General features: G+C 45.5%; 1 protein-coding gene across 4 annotated transcripts in view; it reads left to right on the top strand.

Moving 5' to 3' along the window:
- LOC8037135 (TNF receptor-associated factor 5) overlaps window positions 1–12,712 on the top strand; it is a 51,227-nt gene extending 38,515 nt beyond the window's left edge. For all 4 annotated transcript variants that reach the window (XM_040220951.1, XM_040220950.1, XM_040220949.1 and 1 more), the window contains 5 exons: window positions 1,403–1,558; window positions 6,414–6,488; window positions 10,337–10,411; window positions 11,056–11,124; window positions 12,449–12,712. In XM_040220951.1, the coding sequence (XP_040076885.1) occupies window positions 1,403–1,558; window positions 6,414–6,488; window positions 10,337–10,411; window positions 11,056–11,124; window positions 12,449–12,541 (468 nt within the window). In that variant the 3' untranslated portion in view covers window positions 12,542–12,712. The remainder of the gene's footprint in view (window positions 1–1,402; window positions 1,559–6,413; window positions 6,489–10,336; window positions 10,412–11,055; window positions 11,125–12,448) is intronic.
- The last annotated feature ends 8,828 nt before the right edge of the window (window positions 12,713–21,540 follow it).

Below are 21,540 nucleotides of genomic sequence, written 5' to 3'. Positions count from 1 at the left end.
TGGCTCAAAATGGCGCGCACAAAAAGCGTCCGAAGCCCGGCCCACAATGACCTCCAGACGAGTGACGTAGTCGTCAGTCAGGTCGTCACTATCTCAAGAGTGTGTTTGTCGGCCCCACTAACAAGGACGCGCCACCAATATAGTGGTCTGGTTCGATTCACCTTCACCTCCTGCAGCAGCTGCACTTGGTGAAGACCGCCGTATTCGATTTACGGGTGCAGCAGTTCTGAATACAAAGGAAGTATATTAACTCGCATTTTTTCTGCACCGGTGCAGGCTAGTCCAGATAAAAAAAAAGAAGAATATGCCCAGTGACAACGTGATTGAGATTACAAAGTCACTCTTCTAAGTGTCATTATGAGCAGGGCTTCGGGCGCTCTTTTTGGGCGCAATTTTTAAAATCAGGTGTAAAAAACAAAAAGCGACAACTGATCGATGACTCCAAAAATCATTGCCTGTTTGCAATCTCTTTCAAATGCTCTAGCCCCTAATAGTAAAGGCCGGCAATAAAGCAATTGCAATGTGCCCCATAAAACCAACATTTAAAACGTTGATCAAGAGTTGCTAAATTGTCAGACATCTTACAGTGACGGTTATTTCCTTAATTAATGTGCGTGGAGCACGATAAATTTGTTCTGAATACGGCAATCTTGCAATTCTCACTCTTTTACAGAAAACAATTCGGAATAAAATTAAACACTCTGCATATTGTCATGGTGTGAGGCATATATTTATTTTATTTGGAGTATACCTACAGTTCTATGTTCGTGATGCTCACTTTGTGCAACATTAAAACTTTTCTTCAATCGATATTTGCGCTCAGTGGAAGTCGTTGAGGCATTCTTGACAAAAACAATGTTTAATATATGTGTATATGCACTGCCTAGTTTTAAAGGCGTTCGCATTTTTAAGATCACTGTTGATGGGTATTAAATGATATCATATCTCGAATAAACTGAAAAGGTCAAAAGATATTAGCTAATACTATTTCTCTATCTTTTACCTTGTTGCACCTTTTTAGTGCGCATCAAAAATGTGTACCAGCTGACCAGCGATATTACCTATGCTTGAATAATAGAACCAAAGATACAAGCCATTAACAACTGAGGTGAACGTGGTTTCGTGTCAAAACATGCTGTGATAGATTCTATTTCTACCGAATACATTACCTTACAGTACCGAAACAAAATACCGCGTTGCATTCAAGTGAGCGAAAGAAAGCGACATTGTAAAAATTATTAGACAACAGTTATCGAATATAAGTTCTAAAGACCAATACAAGGCGCGTGACTAAGCTAGTCAAAACAAAGTCTTGATGGCCCTACCATTAATAAGGCGATTTCATATGTATAGTTTCTAACCACAGTCCGGCATGTTTTATATATTTTATCGCAATTTGAAGGATCATGGCCAAGAATGCCTCGAGAAACCACTGGTCTGCGAGGACTGTAAGGGTGAGATACTCAGGAAGGATGAGTCCAAGCATGCCTCCGAGTGCCCAATGCGTGCTGTGTGCTGCGAGAACTGTGATGGATTTTATCCCTACTCTTCAGAAAAGGTGAGGAATAATTCGCGATTGGTTCTACTACGGTACCTGGAACGCGTCTTCGACTGATGTGTTTAGGGACCTATCCCGTGCTGGTATCAAAAGGGGTCCCGAAACGATAACAAATGACGTCAAAAAAGTCAAATTGTCTTGTTATTGGATGTCGCGAGGCTGACGTTTGGTGCTACGAGTAACGGCAAAAAGTACGTGTGAACGCGAGTGTCACTGTCGTCTTGGAGTCCCAACTCCAGGCTGCTAAAGCCTCCTTGACACTGTCGATGTGGAAAGCGACATGCAGCAGAACAGGCGTCTGTCAGGTTCACAACCGCTGCTGTGACACCGCCAGGATCGCACCTGGCGACATGACACTTCTGTGACGTCATCAGGTGGAACTGGACGGACTATTTTTAGGTGTCGGGAAACACTCTAGTCGGAGACACGGCCCATGTACCGTACAGATGTACTATCGTGGACACTGTTAGCTGTAACACAGCAGCGGCGGCCGTCCCGTACCCCCAGCGCCACATAGCAGGCACCGTCCGAAACTCCGCGAATACGCCGTGTGGCGGACTCGCTGTTCCCGCCTGCGAGCATACCCTCGCTTTATCGTCTACTAGGCGAAGAGCAGACGACGCAACAGCGCTTGCCAGTGTTCGCTGAACACGGCTTCGTGGCGTATGTTGCGCTGTTGTGGATGATTCCCTGACTCGTCAAAACGTGTCTCCCAAACAACCGGTGACTTTAACGGATAATGTAAGCTAGGCACGACAGTAGCGTAAATCCTTCCATATACTGACGGATGTTGATGGGTTTTTTCTTCTTTCAAATGCTTCCCAATCTGTTTTCAAAATGCGGAATATTAAAATAAAGACACTGCATTAGATAAAGCAATTTATTTCTTTACATCCATTTCGTTCAGTTAATAAAGTGTGGAAAGTGCAAAGGATTTGCTGCCAGAGCAGCAAAAAGCAGCCGGTCCTCTTCAACTGTCGTATATCGAGAACGTGGCTTGCGTGCGGCGTCGCTTATCGGCCCATCGACCCGGTACGCTTGGAAAATACGGTTGACTGTAGGCAGCGGCCTGCCAGTCATTTCCACGATCGCTCGCTGAGAATACTCTTTTAGGCACAGATCGACCATCAGCCGTCTCTGCTCGTCTGATATCCTCGCCAGAGCGAACTAATCTCAAACTCATTTTCAACCGGCGATTTTTATTGGGGCAGACTGCAGAGTCATTGGGACATCAATCCTGTCTACGTTTTTGTTTTTGCTTTTTCAGAAACAGGCTTGCGAAATCCATTTTTAATAATATGCGTTCGCAGACCAGTATGGGTGCAGCAGGTGTGATGCAGAACTAATTGTTATACTCCGTTTCACTTTAAGTCCGAACGCAGCGTACGCTACGAAACGACCGAGCCAGTCAAATAGCGGCAAAGGTGCAACGTGGCGGAGTGCATCACCGGGGTACCCAATCAGGTGCAAAAAGTGCGCTTTTGTCACTGCTTGGTTGGCCCTATCGTCTCGTAGTGTCAGTTGCGCTCGGACCTGAAGTTAAACTACCTGAAGTTAAACTACATAAAAAATTACATTTAGTGGCGATGATTATACTTAGCCAGCGGACACATATCCATGAGTCAGGGGATCAACCGTGGGCTCGTCTTACGCGGTGGTTCGCTTAACCGTGTTCAGCGAAAATTGGCAAGCGCTGTGGCGTCGTCTGCTCTCCGCCAAGCAGACGACAAAGCGAGGATGTGCTCGCAGGCGGGAAGAACGAGTCCGCCACACGGCGTATTCGCGGAGTTTCCGACGGCACCTGCTTTTGGCGCTGGAGGTACGGGACGGCCGCCGGTGCGGTGTTACAGCTAACAGTGTCTACGATAGTAGGTTACCGAACATATTGTCATAGCCACGTGGTTTGTTTCGAAAACGTGCTAATGCAAGACACAGAGAAGGGTTATACAAAGATCAGGATAATTATCTATACTTAAAATATATATTATTGTACGGTTAAATATTTCTTGATTTTATGTCTTAAGGTACACCTCTGTCTAATCTTCTACTGATTCTAAAGGGAGGGCGATTTAAGTGGGGTTTATTAATGATTTTCTTGGAAAGAGAGCAGTTGAGGTTGCAATGCTGATACTAGACACCACACTTCCTACGAGCCGTCAAAAGCATACCTCGGCAAACCTCACTCATGAGGGCCCTCACTCACCCTCACTCACCCTCACTCTTCCTCATCCTCACAGATGAGGTGAGGGTAAGTAAGTTTCTGAACCATGAAAATTCATGAGTATGAGGGTGAGTGAGGGCCGTGAGGACGGTGAGGGGTATGAGGGCCATGAGTGGCGTGAGGGCCATGAGTGCGTGAGGGGTGCGGGGGCGGTGAGGGCCGTGAGTGCGTGAGGGCCGTGAGGGCGGTGAGGGGTATGAGGGCCATTAGTGCGTGAGGGGCGTGAGGGCGGTGAGTGGCGTGAGGGCCATGAGTGCGTGAGGGGTGTGAGGGCGGTGCGGGGTGTGAGGGCCATGAGTGCATGAAAGCAGTGAGTGGCATGAGAGGCGTGAGGGGCGTGAGGGCCGTGAGGGCGGTGAGTGCATGAGGGGTATGAGGGCCATGAGTGCGTGAGGGGCGTGAGGGCGGTAAGTGCGTGAGGCCCCCTTCAGACAGAGCATCTTTCTCAGCAGTTTTGGTGTTGATGGCGGGTTGTTCTCTAGCTTTCCCTAGATCGACACGAATTGCTGAGATAGGGTCCGGCTCGAAATAATCAAGCAACTCGGAGCAATTCGAAGACGTTTGAAGCGGCTGCATCCAATGAGGGACTCAAAATTTTCACGTCATACCTCGTGCCGGAGATGATGACACCGAAAGACTTGGTTCTGGTTTGAAATCGATTGTTTTTGGAAATAAACTGTTTCAGAAAGGTACATTAGTATTCTCAACAAGATTTAAATGCATAAAAACACGTTTATAACGCGTAATTGTGTCTAAATAGTGCAAAAAAAAATTTTATGGTGATGATGGCAAATTGCAGCAATTAATTGCTGCGTGTTAATGCGGGCGGCCCGTGTTGCTGGTGTTGTGACGTCAAGTTTCTGGGCCAAATTACCCCATCTGAAGCTGGCCTGAGTGGCGCGAAGGCCATGAGTGCGTGAGGGGCGTGAGGGCTGTGAGGGCCACGAGGGTGGTGAGTGAGTGAGGGGCGTGAGGGCGGTGAGTGGCGTGAGGGCCATGAGTGCGTGAGGGCGGTGAGTGCGTGAGGGCGTGAGGGCGGTAAGTGGCGTGAGGGCGGTGAGTGGCGTGAGGGCTATGAGTGCGTGAGGGCCGTGAAAGCCGCGACTGAGTGAGTGGCGTGACGGCGGTGAGTGGCGTGACGGCGGTGAGTGGCGTGACGGCGGTGAGTGGCGTGAGGGCAGTGAGTGGCGTGAGGGCAGTGAGTGGCGTGAGGGCGGTGAGTGCCGTGAGGGCGGTGAAGGGCGTGAGGGCCATGACTGAGTGAGGGGCGTGACGACGGTGAGTGGCGTGAGGGCTATGAGTGCGTGAGGGCCGTGAGGGCGGTGTGGGGCGTGAGGGCCATGACTGAGTGAGGGGCGTGACGGCGGTGAGTGGCGTGAGGGCCATGAGTGCGTGAGGGCGGCGAGGGGCGTGAAGGCCGTGAGGGCGATGAGTGCGTGAAGGCCGTGAGGGCGATGAGTGCGTGAGGGGCGTGAGGGCCGTGACGTTCAGTGAGGGCGAGTGAAGGGCTGAATGTGAGTGTGACTGTGAGGACGAGGATGAGTGAGGGGCTGAAGGTGAGAGTAGCTGTGAGGGTGAGGGTGAGTGAGGGGCTTAGGTGAGCGTGGCTGTGAGGGTGAGGGTGAGTGAGGGTGACCAAAATTGCCTACCTCTGGTCAAAAGTACAGGCCTCTCAGATAGCTTTGTTGCACGCTATAAAATACTGGCAGAAAAGCTGTTATCACACAAAATGATTGGTTGGTTTCATTTGAGTTCAGGAAGTGTAGTACATTTATAATTTTTGGCATTCTTTAAATGTTTGTATTAGGGTGAACTATTCAAAAGACACATCTCTACGCTTGAAAGCTCCAATATGTTTTGTTTTTAAATAATAAAAATAAACAGGAGCGTGAAGAACCGAGGAATTTTTTTATTGTCGTCTCTGACTTGCCATATTCGCGCTCGAGAGCAAAATATTAATCACAAATACTTCGTTTTTTATAAAAAAAAAAAAGCATTTTCGTTTTTCAATTATATTTGTAGTAAAGCCGAGCAACCGATCGTTTTTAGAGCCGTTTCAATGATGACGGAATGCAATATTGACATATTTTAGTCTCTAATAAATTTGAGCGAGTCATTGCTTTCCAAAAAACAAATCCTGTTGGCGAACGAAGCCTTCAATGTAGAGGCGTCATTCGCTGTAATATATATACATTCTTGTTATTAGCATCCAATTAATAATGCTTGCTAATAAAATATACAGTTTTAAATAATTCAATAAAATATTAAATATTAACTGCTTCGTGAAAATAACTATAACTTATATTATGTATATCGTTTTTGCAGTGATATAAATATGTAATTCAACATGGGATGTTCGTGCGGCTGTATTAATATAATAAAAGTTGCACCAACGTAACTCTGCTTCAAAGCAACAAAAAAGTAAAAAATAAACAAGAAAACATATTGTTCAACAACAACAACCTGGAGCCTTGACCACAGTACTTCAAAGTTGATCTTGTATACAAGATATTGAGATAAACTGCTAGAGCTAGAAGCTCTTGGCTTTGTTTTATAGATAGGGTGACATTGGTCAAAGTGGTTGATGCTTTCGTTTATTCTTCTAGATAGCCTGATCTATAAATTTCATTACAGGAACACAGGGAGCATTGTGGAAAAAAGAAACTTGCTTGCGAGTACTGCACATTGGAACTGAAAGGCAATGAGGAAGTGAGTATGGGTTATAAATGTAACAGCGAGCATTTGGCTTGATTCTGAAGCGGGGGACACATGAGCGATGAAAACGGGCGCCAGGCGGCAGTATCACAGCAACCGGTGCTGGCGTAATGACGTCACCCCACCTCGGCGCGGCGTCGCTCAGTTGTGATCAGTACAAATAATAGCCGCGCGGGGCGCCTGTGGCGCGCCTAGCTGCGAGCGGCGAGCACCGCGCGGTGAAGACTTTCATCGCTGATGCGCTCCATGCTTTAGAGTACGTGCTTAAAGGCAGCGCCTATTCTCTTGGCAGCAAGGAGAATGATTTTACCGAAATTCTACCGGCAGTCGCCTCCTTTTGGCGTCGGTAATCAGTTCATAGAACGACGTTTCGTCGACAGATCGTTTCATCGACAAGCAATAGGAAGTTTTAGCAGGTCGTTTCCACACGAACGGTTCGCCCTCGAACGCATCCACGACGCCACTGCGCATGCGCGCGCGAGTCGTTCGGAGAGTCGGGAGGCTCTTCTCGTTCGTTTCTCCCATTCCGGCCGCTGGAGTCGTTACCGCAACGCAGCCAGCACCGTTCACGACTGCGGTAAAAAAGTTTATGGGTCACGCTGAAATTGCGTTATTGGCGGCAATTACTATTAGGGGCCACGTCAATTTAAAGGGTTTTGAGCCACGACTTCGCATGCCATAGGAAGCACATTTCAATCTATTTTTCAAAATACAATCAATTTTGTCATGCCAGTAGCCGGAGCAGTGTCCAAACACCGTAACCTAATATCTTAATACACTATATGCAAACGCATTAATCAATGTTTTACGTACTAAAAGATCATAGGTGATCTGTTCTTATAAAAGGCAACAAGTACCCCTCAGTTTTGCAGAAAAAATACAGCAGGACACTTAAGACTGCTTATGTGTAGGAACTCAAATACATTCCTACACGCAGCGCATTCCTACACGCAGCGCGCCCCGCTCTCCTCCGCAGTGGCCTAGCCGGGCGGCGCGACATGTCTCAAAGCGGAGCGAACAACACGTGATACAGTAGTGCACAGGGAGAAGGAGCGGGTGTTTTCGCTCCTCCCTCCCGTCCGGACACTCACTCCTGACACTTGACTTAAGAGGGGGGAGCGAGTGGCGCCCTCGCGCGCGCCACCCTCTCCCTTTTTTTGGCGCGCGGGCCGCAGCGCCAGGAGTGGGCTTCTCTGTGTGGTGGAGTTCCTTGGAACTACGACGCGTCGCAGCCAATGGGACTTCAGGTGCCATTTCGCTCAGCCAATGGGGAAATTGAGAATTTAGGTGCCGTTTTTCGTGGTTAGACACCGCCGGCTTGGCTCCATGGGAATCTCAGTTAAGCCGAAAACAATGCCGAGGTATTATGCACATTTAACATATACTAAATAGAGGCATCTGCAAGATAGCATTTTGAGTGATCTAAAATAATGGAAAAATCCAGCCGAACGTACTTAAGGGGAATATGGAAAGAAAAACGAACTGGGGGTGCTCGTTTCTTGCCACCCTCAGTGTGTGTTTCAAGTTTGCAATAAAGACTGATAGATTGATTGGTTGAAATTCGTTTGGTGTTATTTACATTGATGTTACTAAGATTTCGTTGAAACCAGTTCATGACCGTAGTCGCAGCGCACTGCATTGAAAGGGGGAGAGGGGCAGCATCTTCGTAATTAATATGTCGCATGACAATGACCGTGTCATCTGCATAATGATATGGTTCGGCCCCAGAAATAAATCTTCGAATATCGTTAACAAATTCGACAGAAATGGAGTAAGAATTGAGTCGTGGGGTACATCTGCTCTCATTATTGTTCGCGGACCTCGCGGCTCTGTTAAAATTTCAAGTTGTGAGCGATTTGTAAGGTAGTTTGAAAGAAGAGAGAAAATTAAAAAAACGAACACAAAGCTTAAAACAATACAACTTCTTTAGTAGGAGTGAATGGCTAATGGAATAAAATGCTTTCGGTACATCTAAAAGATAGCACAGCTAACAAAGTGTCTCTCAGTACTGGAAAGTAGTAAATCTGCAAAAGACTTCGAACAATGACCGTGTTCCCCTCCCCTAAACAAAATCAAAGAGAAATGACGACATAACATAAAACGGGTGTTTTTTGAGAATTTGTGCAACAATCGGTAACGCAGAAATCGGGCTGTGGTCTTCAGATTTGCTGCCCCACCTTTGAACAAGGGCCTCGCAATAGCGGTTTTTAGTTCTGGAATATTGCAAATCATAATAAAACCATTAAGCATATAAAGACGTATGTGTTTTATAACCCTGTTAATACAATAAGCATAATAATATTAATTATATTATTATTAATTAATAATAAGACAGGATGTGATGCAGCATCGAGCACGATTCGATCGCCTCGCCGACGTTTTCGGCGCCATGGCAACTCCAGTATCAACACCGGGAGCGAGACCTAACAGAACAGAGATGACGCAACTCGCGCACTGCCGAGAATTTCTCGCGAACGGCCCTATCCAGGAGGCGCACCGAAAGGAAAGTTAATTAGAAAATAAAGAACAAAAGAAGAGAATGATAGCAGTTCTCGGCGAGAACGCTTACAGCCTGGATAGCTTGCCCGTTTAGCAGGTGCTAGGAGAAGAGCGCCTCGTTGGCGTCTACTTGATTACGTGTTGTGACTCCGCGGGTCCAGACGCAGGCGGCGCTACAAGCGCGAGCTCCAGGGTTTCAGCGTCCCTGCTAAGCACGCGCTGTCTGCAACGCAAGCACTGTTCAGGGCCACATGCTCGCGCTCGTTGCGTCGGCTGTGTCTGGACATTAGCTGAAACGAAGCTTGGGCATCTACTCAGGAAGACCAGCACGTCCTAGACAGCTTGCAAGACTGCGCGTCACGTTACATGACGTCACGTCCGGGAGGCCTGCACGGGCGCTGATTGGATAAGAGTGCCACGTCAGCGTTCGCGTGAAACTATGATAGGAAATGAATCCCACGCGAACGCTAACGTGCCACTCGCATCCAATCAGCGCCCGTGCAGGCCTCCCGGACGTGACGTCATGTCAGGTGACGCGCAGGCAGGAAAGCTGTCAAGGAAGTGCTGGCAAGACGCACCCGCTGATACTCGAGTAACTTAAATCTACTCGGGAAAACGCGAGGCTGGCAGTCGAGTTTTTAAATGCTATCGTTAAAAACACGTGTGCCAGCCTCGCGTTGTTGCAAGTAATTGCAATATTATAAGAAGTGTCCCCTAAAATGTTTCACATCCTTCCTACTATTGATATATATCATAGATTCAAGAGTTGTCAAACTTTTTGCGCCCGTTTTCATGGAATGTATACGATATAAAAAATGCGTAAAATATGGCCTGTTTGGGATAATTACAAATGTATACGAGGTGCTTCGGGAAAAAAAGGTGTGTCTTTTTAATTTCAAAAATAAACTACGCATCGTTACACGCGCAGTTCCCGTCCAAATGTAGATCCAGCGGCCGGAACCGGACGCCAAAGTTTTGTAATGAGCCATTATCTCGTTAAAACTTTAAATGCTTTAGGAAGCTTTTAGTGGCAAAACGGAGGCCGAAAACGCATACAAATACATGGCCCTGATTTGCGCATACTACGGAGTTTGAGCCACGTTTACACATTGAAAGGTTAAAAAATCAGTCGTAACTTTCGAATAAGATAACGGTTCGTTCAGAAACTGGAGCCTGGTATGAACCGCTAGTGCTACATATTATGTGGCCAGAGACTGAGCGTTTGGCGATTGATTTTTGCGGTGAAAAAATCCCTGTCACTTTGTTTTATGCCACGCTGTAAAGAAGATGTCGCCTGTTAATAGCCTGGTAATAGCTAAGCCTTGTTGATTCTGATCTCGCAGAAAGATGCGCACCTTAAAGTCTGCGAAGAGGCTTTGATTGAATGTGCTTTTAAAGGCTTTGGATGCAACAAGAAAGTGAGTATATTTTGTTTTGTTACATGAGCAGGTGTAACAGTGCCAATACCTTAGATTAATTCAGACACGTATATTCATGTACAAACTATTTCTTGCCAGTCATATCCAACAAGTTTATTTCTAATTTAGTAACTCATTTTAACTTTATACTTCGGAAGATAAGCACTCGTAGTCTTTGAACCCCGACAAATATCTAAAAAATAAGTTTTAGACTAAAACCTTGTCATGGAGAAAGCATAAGGCTAAATATGGTGTTTTTCAGTAGCCGACAAACCAAAAATGCATGTAGTTAAAAAAAAAAAAAAACATGTAGCATATATCATTTATTAGGGCGAATGAGGCAAAGTGCTGATCTATAATAAAGGACAAGCATCTGATAGTTCGCAAATAAATTTAATAATCTAAACTTACCCACGTTTTAAATGCACTGCCTCAAATATGTTAAGCCAAAAGATGTTAAGCCAAAAGGAAACCGAGTGACTTTGTCAAACTGGGTGTGTATGAAAAAATGGGATGGAAGTTGTTGTCCGGAAAATTGTCCAATGAGAAAATGTATTTTGCTATTGTTTGACATTTTCATATAGCTAATGCGTAACCACAATATATTGCTCATATTACAAGCTATTTTCGACAACCGTTTTAAGGCCCCGAGGAAAGAGATGCAGAAACATGAGAAGGACCCACACAATGCACTTCTTAGTCAAGTAATCCTTGTGAGTATACGTTTTTTTTGTGTTTTTTTTTGTTGTGTTCCTCGTATAGGCGTCTAGTGGTATGCCTTGTGCACTCGTATGTGGGGTGTTCTGCGAGACGTTGGCCAAATTGTATCTGCAAAACGTACGCATTGCACAGAAAAAGTTTGTCCCGTTAGTGTCTTCCATAAAAACTAATTTCTAAAGAAAAACGAACCTAAGAACGTTTGGTATAATTAGACTCTTAATGACTTTGCAGTAATGAACCATTAGTCAATTTCATGTAATGGTTTCACTTGTGTTTCTTGGCATCAACAAAAATAACGAAATCAGCGTGCTTTACCCAAATTACAATGAAACGTAGCATTTTATTGGGTTACAAAAATACAAAAAACAAAAAACAAACAACACCTCAATTTGAAAGCATTTCTGGGATTCGGTTTTCTGTCGGAGAGCATGGTTGCGCCTGGGGTTCTGCTACCCATGACCCAAACGCGCGACTATCGGCTCGTCTATCTCTCTCCTAGGAGCGAAGTATGGTGCGGGTCGGTGAACAAAAATGCTGTGCTGTTCGAATGACAATACAATAACACGGTTTGGTCCTTGGCTTCACCTGCGTCAATCTAAGAATGCATTTTTGCCCAGGTTGGTTGTGCGGTGCTTAGGCGATGGCGTATCAGGACCGCAGTCCCGGAAGTGTCTTGATAAAAAAATATATATATATATATATTTATTTGCTGTTATACTGAGTGTTTCTACGAACGCTTTAAAATGCTTTCACTAGCTGCCATGCAGTTCTGGAGCGAATATGCGGCCAAAAACCCATGAACTTCACCTGGCGGCGCGTTTGGTTTGCGCGCGACGCAACCGCCACTCTTTTCGACGGCACACGCATAGCGAACGCAACCGGGTGAAATTAATCTCTTTTTCGCTCTATGAAGTTCAGCCTTCAGTGGTTTTCGATGGTGCCCACAAAGTCTCTAATTCCAGATATACCTTAAAATTTACTAAAAAAAAAGGTTAATTACTCAAAGGTAATGAGAACCTAACTATACCGAACGTCATTAATTTTCCTAAAAAAATGCCCCTTGTTAGACGCCAATAGGACATGAACTTTTCTTTCTGTGCAATGCGCGCTTTTCGGAGCAGTAGCGATGGGTCCCGTTTCTCGAGAAATAACCTTTATATAGGAGTTCTCCTTCTCTTAGTGACAACTTTCGTCTTTCCTCAGTCTCGGGTTGCCTCAAAATGTTGAATATTCACCAGCTCCCCTGCGCCATTACGTTCTGTTCTGAGAGTATAGGTGCGCGGTACTGATGATTCACATTTCCCAATTTGTTTCAAGGAGCTTGAAAAAAGAATCGAGAGCCTGGAACGGCCGCTCACCGCCCTCGTTAAAAAACTTCGCAATTCGGATTCGGTGGGAACCAGTCAATGATCGCCGACCGAAAGAAACTGCACTGGGCAATGTTGTGCAAGGAAAATTGTCGATACGAAGGGTATTGTGAAGGTCTTCAAATATCTAGCGGTGGTTCGATTTTTTCAGGAGCATTACCATTTTTTGTTTCTTGCTGTAAAACTTTTGACGAAATAAACATTTGAAGAGTTTTCACTGGTTCGATCTTTATTTTGATGAGCTCGTGTGAAAGTAATTGATTTGAGGTGAATTCGGCTACTTGACGCTCATGTTCCTCCTTGTAAGCAACCACACTTGGAGACCGACGACCAGTTCGCGCTTTTCACTTTTCCCTCTCTTCCTCCTCTCCCGTCTTCTAACCTGTCCACCATTGCCTGTTTCCTCCTCCCCCATGGTGAGGAGGATCTTCTGCCTTGCAGAATCTCGAGTTTGGTCGTCGGCCTTTAAGGCGGCAAGCACATGCCGTTGTCTTTTGGTACTAGCTAGCACGGACTCCGGCCAAAGGTATGAAATGCGACGGGGGAGGACGCAGAGAACCACCACGACCAAGCCTGCACTATCAGTGCGACGACCTGACTAGGTCGGAGCGGACGCTAATTTCGCCAGCACCCAACTTGGCGATGTAATAATGAGTTTAATAAATTATATATGTCATTAAAAACCTAATTATTTTTGTAGCACAAAATGAAAGATGTGGTATCCTAAACCAAGTTTGTCCAAACGTTCTGGCTAAGGGGCCGGTGAAAAAAGAGTCCTGTGTCGAATTTTAAAAAAATACAATAAAAAATCTTATATAAGCATTAAATACAGAAATTTAGATTACGGTACAAATTTTAAAATATATTCATGGGTGGGTGAATGCATACTCTTTATTTAAAAATGTGTTGTTTAGATAAATGTGAAAATACACAATTCTATGAACCCTTTCACATGACATGAATCGAAGAGCATATGAACTTTCGCATGTTCACATGGTGCAAAAGACGAAGGAGACGCGTTGAACTAATTACGACTATGTACTATAATTATTACACAAGACACTAAGTAAGGCATACAAGAGACCGTACAGCAATTCTAACGTTGTTTTACAGATAGTAAACTGGGGATTCGCCGGTGATGACAATGTGCAATAAATATTTTGGGCTAGAGGACCCGCGTCACGTTGCAGTTCCCTCGTTTTTTCTGGTATTTTATTTTGCGTGTTTGGTGCGCGTCGCAAAACAATGTTTTTGCGCGCTTTTTTTTTTTTTTTTGCTCGCGGTTTTTGTTGGAGGTGGGCCGGGTTTCACTTCAAAAACCGCAATCAGTTGCCGGTCGGTCTGAATGATTGGAAGGGCCGTATTTGACCCCCGGGCCTGGGTTTAAAAACTCCTGATCTAGATACAAAAAAAAAAAATCGTATTCATGTGTACGAATTCTGCATTTAATACTTGCCGATAAGGACTGAAACACAGCATTGTGCCGAGTTTTACATTTTAATACAATAAAGAAATGAAGTATTACTGACTCTCTTATACTGGAAGATACTGTACACTTGATTACGAACACTTTTTTGGCGAAGCGTGACGGCAATACAAAGAATCCCACGATAAAAACTCGGAGTGGCTATCAATGTTATCAGGTAAACAGTGAAATGAAATAGGAACATTTTAACTCGAATTTAATGATGCATTATTTGAAACATCGAAATAAAAATGATGGCGAAGCGAAGGGGCTTTTGTCTTTTTTTTAATCAATTCCCGAGGTTCCAAGTATTTATAAAACCCGAGTAAGAAAAAACAACTTTGTGAGTCAATTGGTTTTAGAAAGCAATTACCATCAATATAGCGCTCCTAACGCGCATGATAACGGTTGACCAATGATCATTGCTTGAGATGTTCCACAATCTCGAAATTCAGGCGCTCTATATTTCTTATTGGCGCTTGAGACTTCACTCGCAGAACGCCATCCCGTATAAGTACGTCACGACCGCGGATATCTAAAGATAGCTCTATCGTTGGGTGATAAACTTAATATTCACTTTGTCACGTATAATATCGTAAAAAGGCAGATAGGAAATTACGAGCTTTAGCTTGACGTTGGCGCTTGTTTTCGTCCTCAATTTTGTTGTTAGCTTTAAGGTCTATTCATGGTAATGTCCGCGCCATCGGACAATCAGGGCCTGATAAAAATGAAGAAACCAAATAACAACAGGGATATCTTATGAATGTAGACACGTCCGGCCCCCCCCCCCCCCTTTTCCCCTCCCCCCCTCCCCCCACAAAAAAAAAAGCAATCACAACGTGAGTTTTCCGTAATACCGAGACAAAAGTGCACGTATTTACCCAGTTCCCCGAAAATGCTTTCTTCATCTCGGGGTGTCCGCATTAACTGAGTTCGTATTATGGAGCCATGATGCAGTTCCAGGGCAACCGTACATTTCCAATAATCCTAAAGGCTTTTGCCCAATGAACTATGGAACAAACCAAAAGGAAACAAATGCGACAAAATAATAAAAATACTCAAGGGTGGCTCGCACGATTGCCTAAATTCTCAAAGCTAAAAGAAAACGTTTGGCGATTGGTCATTTTGCGTATAGCCGAAGGGTGATATAATATTGGGTCTCACGTGAGTCGTCTACAAGGCAGAGGCAAAAAGTAACCGAAATTTAGCCGTGAGAAGATCAAATCTAGTGATAAAATGCTGCGCTGAAAATATGTGTTGATCTACCGCAAAATTGAGCTGTGCACGCCTGCCTGGCGACTTGATGGGAAATGTGGCGTGACCACAGTACTTTCAAAATGGCCGCCCCCTCGTTAGCACGCACCAGAGAGGAGCAGCGTTCGTTTAAGTAATTTTTGGACGCAGAGGGCGAAAAATTTGAGGATATTCATCGCAGGATGATGAAGCAATACGCCGACACCTGTGTATTGCTTCGGCAGGTGTACAAGTGTTTCAAAAACTTTCTAAGTGGAGCGTACAGTTTGGGGGACTCACCTCGCTCCGGCCGGGCTCACACTTTAACGACGCCGGACGCAATCTCTGCTCTGGAACGGCTCACAGACAGGAAGCGACGTGCGACCATCAATAAAGTGGCTGAAGAATTGAATATTAGTCGCGGCTCGACACAACATATCATTCATGGTACTCTGCAGTACCACAAAGTATGCGCCAGGTGGGTAGCAAAACAAGTTACGCCAGACCTTATGGAGCGGTGTGTGGATGCTTGTGAGACGCCACTGCGACGCTAAAAGCTGATGGAGATCATTTTCTTCGACGCATTTTCACCACTAATGAATGTCGGGTGCACTACGCCCAGCCAGAGACAAAGCGAGCAAGCGAGGAGTGGCAACACACAACGTCAGGAAGGGCAAAGAAGTTGAAGACAGCGTTGACGGTGGGCAATATAATGCTCACGGTATTTTGGGACCATAAAGGCCCAGTAGTTGAATATTGCATGCCCAAAGGACTCACTGAAAACAATGCATCATATTGCAACGTGCTTGATAACCACCTGAAGCCTGCATTTAGGTCAAAGCGTCGCGGACTGCTCAGCTCAGGGGTGTTTCTGCAGCACGATAATGCGCGCCCTCACACAGCACGTACGACAGCGAAAAAAACAAAACAATCAAAGGTGTGTGGTTCGAGTGTATTCCGCACCCACCATACTCGCCATACCTCGCACCGAGTGATTTCTACCTATTTGGACCCCTCAAGGGCGCTTTCATGGAAAGAAGATTGATACAGATGATGACCTGAAAGCGGCGATCAATTTCTGGCCCCAGAGTCAGCCACAAGACTTTTTCTTGCGACATCTATGCAACGGTGATGCGTTGGCGCACATGTGTCGAGCGATGAGGTGACTATGATGAAAAGTAATAAAGGACTTTCTATGATGTCTATTCTACCAGGCAAATGAAAAATAAATAGCGGTTACTTTTTGAGTCAGTCTCGTACTTTGATTGGGACCTTGGTGTGCATCCGCCAGCGTAACTTGATCAACGCAGTTACGGAACTGTCTATGTACGCAGCTTTTGCTAGCAGCTACCCCTCTCTACCCCTGTGGGAACCATGGGCTTCCTTATATCCCTATCTAGGTCTAGCTTCGAGCTTGCAGTGGGAATCGTCCTCACCAACGGCGTCGGCCTCCCGGATACAAGGAACCACGAGGCCGAGTTCCCCGAAGGGGCCGGTTCTCTTTAAACATTTAGAAAGTAAAGACACATAAGATATGTCTCCACCTTCTAAATGTTTAAAAAGCACCAAGACGCTCAAATAGTACACGTTTCGGCCGGTTCTCCTTTGCCCACTTTGGGTGAATGTTGCCTTTGGCATGCCCTTGAAAGTTATAATGGACGCGACTGGTAGTGGCCTCCCAGGGCGCGTCCACATTTCCGAGGCTACATAAGCCTGCCCCGAAGGAGGGCCGGGGGCTCTCGTCGGCGGAGGCCCTGGCTCTACGGAGCTCAGTTTTTCTTTGTGGGCCTCCGACTTTTTGTGAATCTGTCTATTGCGGCAGCGCGGGAAACCGACCGGGTGATACTGGCAATCGAGCCAGCACCCAGACCTTTCATGTCTAAGAGAAAATTGTGTTGGCATTTGAGTCAATAAACACGTCGAAAACAGACTTACTGTGTTGGTGTTGTCTCTCGTCCACCGGTGCGCCAAAAAAAGCAGTCAATGGACGGAACCGGCAGTAGCCGCGCAAAGAGCGGACCACGGAGTGGGTATCTACCTCAATGAGGACCAGGGGGTAAAGTTAACAAATCCCACAACCTTGAAGGGACACCTCCCATCGTTCGACGCGCCACCGTTTAGGGGACGGCTGCTATGGTAACTACAGCCTACTCTATGAAATATTAAGGTTTTAAAGCTCAGCCTCTAGATGGCCCTTCAACATAACGTGTCACAGAGTAACAGCATGTGCTCCGCTTGCGGAGGAGAGCATCCCAGGGGTCCGAGATGTTTACTTTTAAGTATTGCGGGGAAGCGAACTTCGCTCTTGCAGAATACGCGAAGGGCGCGGCGACATGAGGCGCGGTTCACCGCGCATGAGCCGTCGTGTGTCTCTCGGATTCACCAAAGCGCGCGTGCCCTGGCTTGGTCATCGTGGTTGTCGCGTCGTCTACTTGCTCACAGACGCTTTGAAACTGCGCTCGCGTTATAAAAATAGCGCAATTACACACATCTAGGTAGCACACACAATGTCCAAATGTTCAAGACACTTCTTGCTTGTCGTCATACGTCTATGCAATATCTACATTTCGCGAGCACAAAGCGAAATATATGTTCCGCCCCAAACACGGAGCTACTCGAGACGGCTTCCCCTTAAGCAAAGTAGTCACATTTGGCGCATGCGACCCCTTCTCCGCCAATGACGAGTTAAGGCGCATTCACACCGGGGATGGAAGCAGTCGCGCGATGCGACTAGATCGCATCGCAAAAGAATTAACTGGTCACATTGGCGTGCGCGATGACTGGGTCCAACGCCTTCCTTGGCGAGTCGTTTCTCGAACACTCTCACTCCGAACGCCGTTGATTGGCTCAGCCGCTCCGCGACTAGATCGTATCGCAAAAAAATCGGGTCAGCAAGCGACTGCTCAAATCTCGTAGCTTTTTGCCCGCGATAGTCGCTTTTGTGATCAAAGTTATCGCGCCACTAGATCGTATCGCCGGTGTGAACGCGCCTTTAGGGGTGAAAGGGAGAAAAAAAAAGGGCTATAATCTGGTTGTGCTTTTTAGGTCTCCGAAGATTACAAGTTCCAATCACAACCCCTGGATGGCGCAGCGATTGACTGATGGTGACCTAGGGGTGAAGAAGGGGAAGAGGGGGGGGGGGGGAGGCTCGTTTATTTGCGAGAAATACGCAGTCACAGTGTCAGCCACTGTACTTCATTTCAGCTTCGGTCCGGGCGCGGCCGATGTATATGAGCCGAAGGGCCAAGCACCGATAAAAGCGCAGCGTCATGGCGTGCTCTCTGCAGTTGATAGGACCAGCCGGTATTCACCGTCTCTCTGTGCGTGCTCCTCCGCCGGCTAGTCAAGCACAAAAAGCACGCCATGGCGTTGCGCTTTTTACGTTATTTGATTGGCCCTTCGGCTCATGACATTGTCCGCGCTCGCACCTAAGGTGAAATGAAGTATAACTTGATCCACTAAAATTGGCTGCCGAGGACTTCGCTTCCGCCTTATCATAGCTCTGGAGCTTTAAGCATGGAACACATGAGCGGTTGAAACTGGGTGACACCAGAGCCGTATATTGGGAGAGTTGGGCCATTGGGAGGCGCAAGGGCCGCCGCCAGTGCCAATTATTCCCCAAGCGGTTATAGCTTGAACTTTAAGTAAGCCATTTGCACCTATCAGCAAACCGTTACGTCACAACATTGAAAACGACATTGAAGGCGTGTAAGTGAAGCGTTCAGTCTGGGTTCAGTCGGTGTAGCTAGTGTAGCCGGTAGCGGTCGGAGACATAACCGGCGACAGAGCAACGGTGGTCGCCGATTGAGTGCGGCGCGACTGAGGCTACGAAGAAACTGATAAAAACGTTCCCGTAATCGAGACGGTAGTCTCTCTTCCGTGGAAATTAGACTTCGTATTTTGTCAATAACAGGTGAGTGAGCGCCAACCTAATCGAAGAGAGAAGGCATCGGGATTTCCGCTGACACCTAACGGCTCTGTGCAGTGCCTTGCTTACAAGCTGCATGTACCAGAACTTATATTTTGCACCAGAGTGGACTGTAGTACATCCCACCCGGTGTCGGAGTGCGTAGTGACAAGCAACTCGCAACCGGTGGAAGCTAGCAGTATCATGCTATCCTGCGAGGGCGAGCACCTCGCTTTTGTACCCACCTGCGCTGCTCGAGTGTTCGTCGTGGACCGAAGTGGTTGATGCATCGATCAGAGCCCCGATGGGCGGCGCCGGAAAAGAAGCTACACCTCTAAGCCACACAAGCGGCTTGTTTGATTGAAATTTCTCTACCACTTTAATAATTTCTGCCCCGGAAGTATGCTTAGCAGACTCCGCTACCACACCGGCAGTAAAGAAGCTAGATTGAGATGAAGCTCCCCGGGTGTTGCGGTTTTGTCCAGTGGAGGTTGCCTTTTACACCAAATTCGCGTCATATAAAGTCACTCGATCGTTTAGGACAAAGACAACCCTCATTTGGACCAGTGCGTAGAGGAAGCTGAGTGTCAGTAAATATTTTCGAACCACTACTTCATCTGGGCGACATCAGTTAATTTGAAATGTCATTTCTTTTGCTCACGAGAGACGGGGGTAGAGCATGTTTGTTTTTGACAAATAACATGAATGACGATGTAACGTCGGGTAGGGTTATAACATGTCTAAGTGATCATTTTCCAATTTACATGTCTTTTAAAGATGGTGAATTTTTCAAGGGAAAGGCACGACATACTGAGTCGTATATAATGCGAGAAATTAATGCCAAAACTTTGGAAATTTTTCGAGGTGAAATCACAAACATAGACTGGAGTATAGTGCTTGAATCTACAAATGCTGAGGAAGCTTATGAACATTTCATAGCCATCATTAAGCAGGTTTATTATACTTGCTTTAAACTAAAGGAAGTAAAGAAATCTAAAAAATTACGGAAGCCTTGGATGTCAGATGATTGCTTTAGAATGGTCAAGAAAAGAGATGTTTTATATTCGAAATTTGTCAAAACGAGAAACTTGAATGATCTTTCCAAATTCAAAAAATATAGAAATTTTGTGACGAAAGTTTTGCGTAGCGCTAAAAAGGCATATTACGAGAATGTATTCTCAAGTACTCAGAGTGAGGTGGTGTGGCGCGAAATCAACAAACTTTTAAACTGTGGTTCTCACCATAATGAAGAACTACGCTTAACAGTAAATAATAAAACAGTAGTGGGCAATGAGCTTGCAGATGCGTTTAACAAATATTTTACGAACTTAGTCTCAGTGGTGTCTGGAACTGATAGCAGTGGAGTAAAACGATTTCTAGGAACGCCTAACTCAAATACGGCATTTTTTGCGCCGACAACCTGTGAGGAAATCTGCTCTACTTTTATGACACTCAAAAATAGCAAGGCCCGTGACATTGATGATTTAGAAATTAAACCTATAAAGTTTGTATTAGACATCTTAGCGCCTGTGCTTTGTTATATTTTCAACACTTGTTTACTCACGGGGACTTTTCCAGAAAGCATGCAGCGCGCTAGAGTGAGTGTCTTGTTTAAATCTGGCGATAAAAATGACTTTTCGAATTATCGTCCGGTTTCAGTACTGGCTGTTATTTCGAAGGGTTTAGAAAAGATTATATGCAAAAGAGTCTCTTCCTTCTGCGACAAGCACTCAATACTTACGGAGCGGCAATTCGGTTTCCGTCGAGGCATGTCGACTGAATTAGCTTTACTGACACAAAAATAATTCATACTAAACGGATTTGAGAACAATAAATTGACATTAGGTATTTTTATTGATTTCTCAAAAGCATTTGATAGAGTTAATCACGTAATACTATCCACTAAACTAGATCATTACGGTTTCCGAGGAATCCCTGGCGACCTTCTAAAATCATACTTAACCCATAGAAAACAATGTGTTGTAATTAACGGAAAACGCTCTCCTCTTCTAAGTGTCCATTCGGGAGTCCCACAAGGAAGTGTATTGGGACCAGTGTTGTTTAATATTTACATCAACGATATAATAAATTCCATTGAGTGCACAAATTGCTTAATTTACGCAGATGATACCAGTCTTTTTTTCCAGTCAAATAACATTAATGATCTCGTTAGTTTGGCAAATGTTACTCTGAATAACTGCTTGAGTGGACAAGGGTAAACGTCTTAGAAATTAATGTTTCAAAAACAAAAGCCGTACTATTTGCGCCTGTGCAAAAATTAATAACTCGCGATATTAATATACAGCTTGGATCAGAAATGATAAAAGTTACAAATGAAGTCAAAACACTGGGAATAACTTTTAATCAACATTTAAGCTGGAATGCACACGTGGACCGTGTTGCTGGGACCTTGGCAAAGGCTTGCGGTATACTTTGT

The sequence above is a fragment of the Ixodes scapularis genome, unplaced genomic scaffold (genome assembly GCF_016920785.2).
Source record: "Ixodes scapularis isolate PalLabHiFi unplaced genomic scaffold, ASM1692078v2 PGA_scaffold4__175_contigs__length_147842914, whole genome shotgun sequence".
Taxonomy (NCBI): Eukaryota; Metazoa; Arthropoda; class Arachnida; order Ixodida; family Ixodidae; genus Ixodes; species Ixodes scapularis.
The sequence above is the reverse complement of the archived record's forward strand: the minus strand, read 5'-3'. Positions and strand labels throughout refer to the sequence as shown.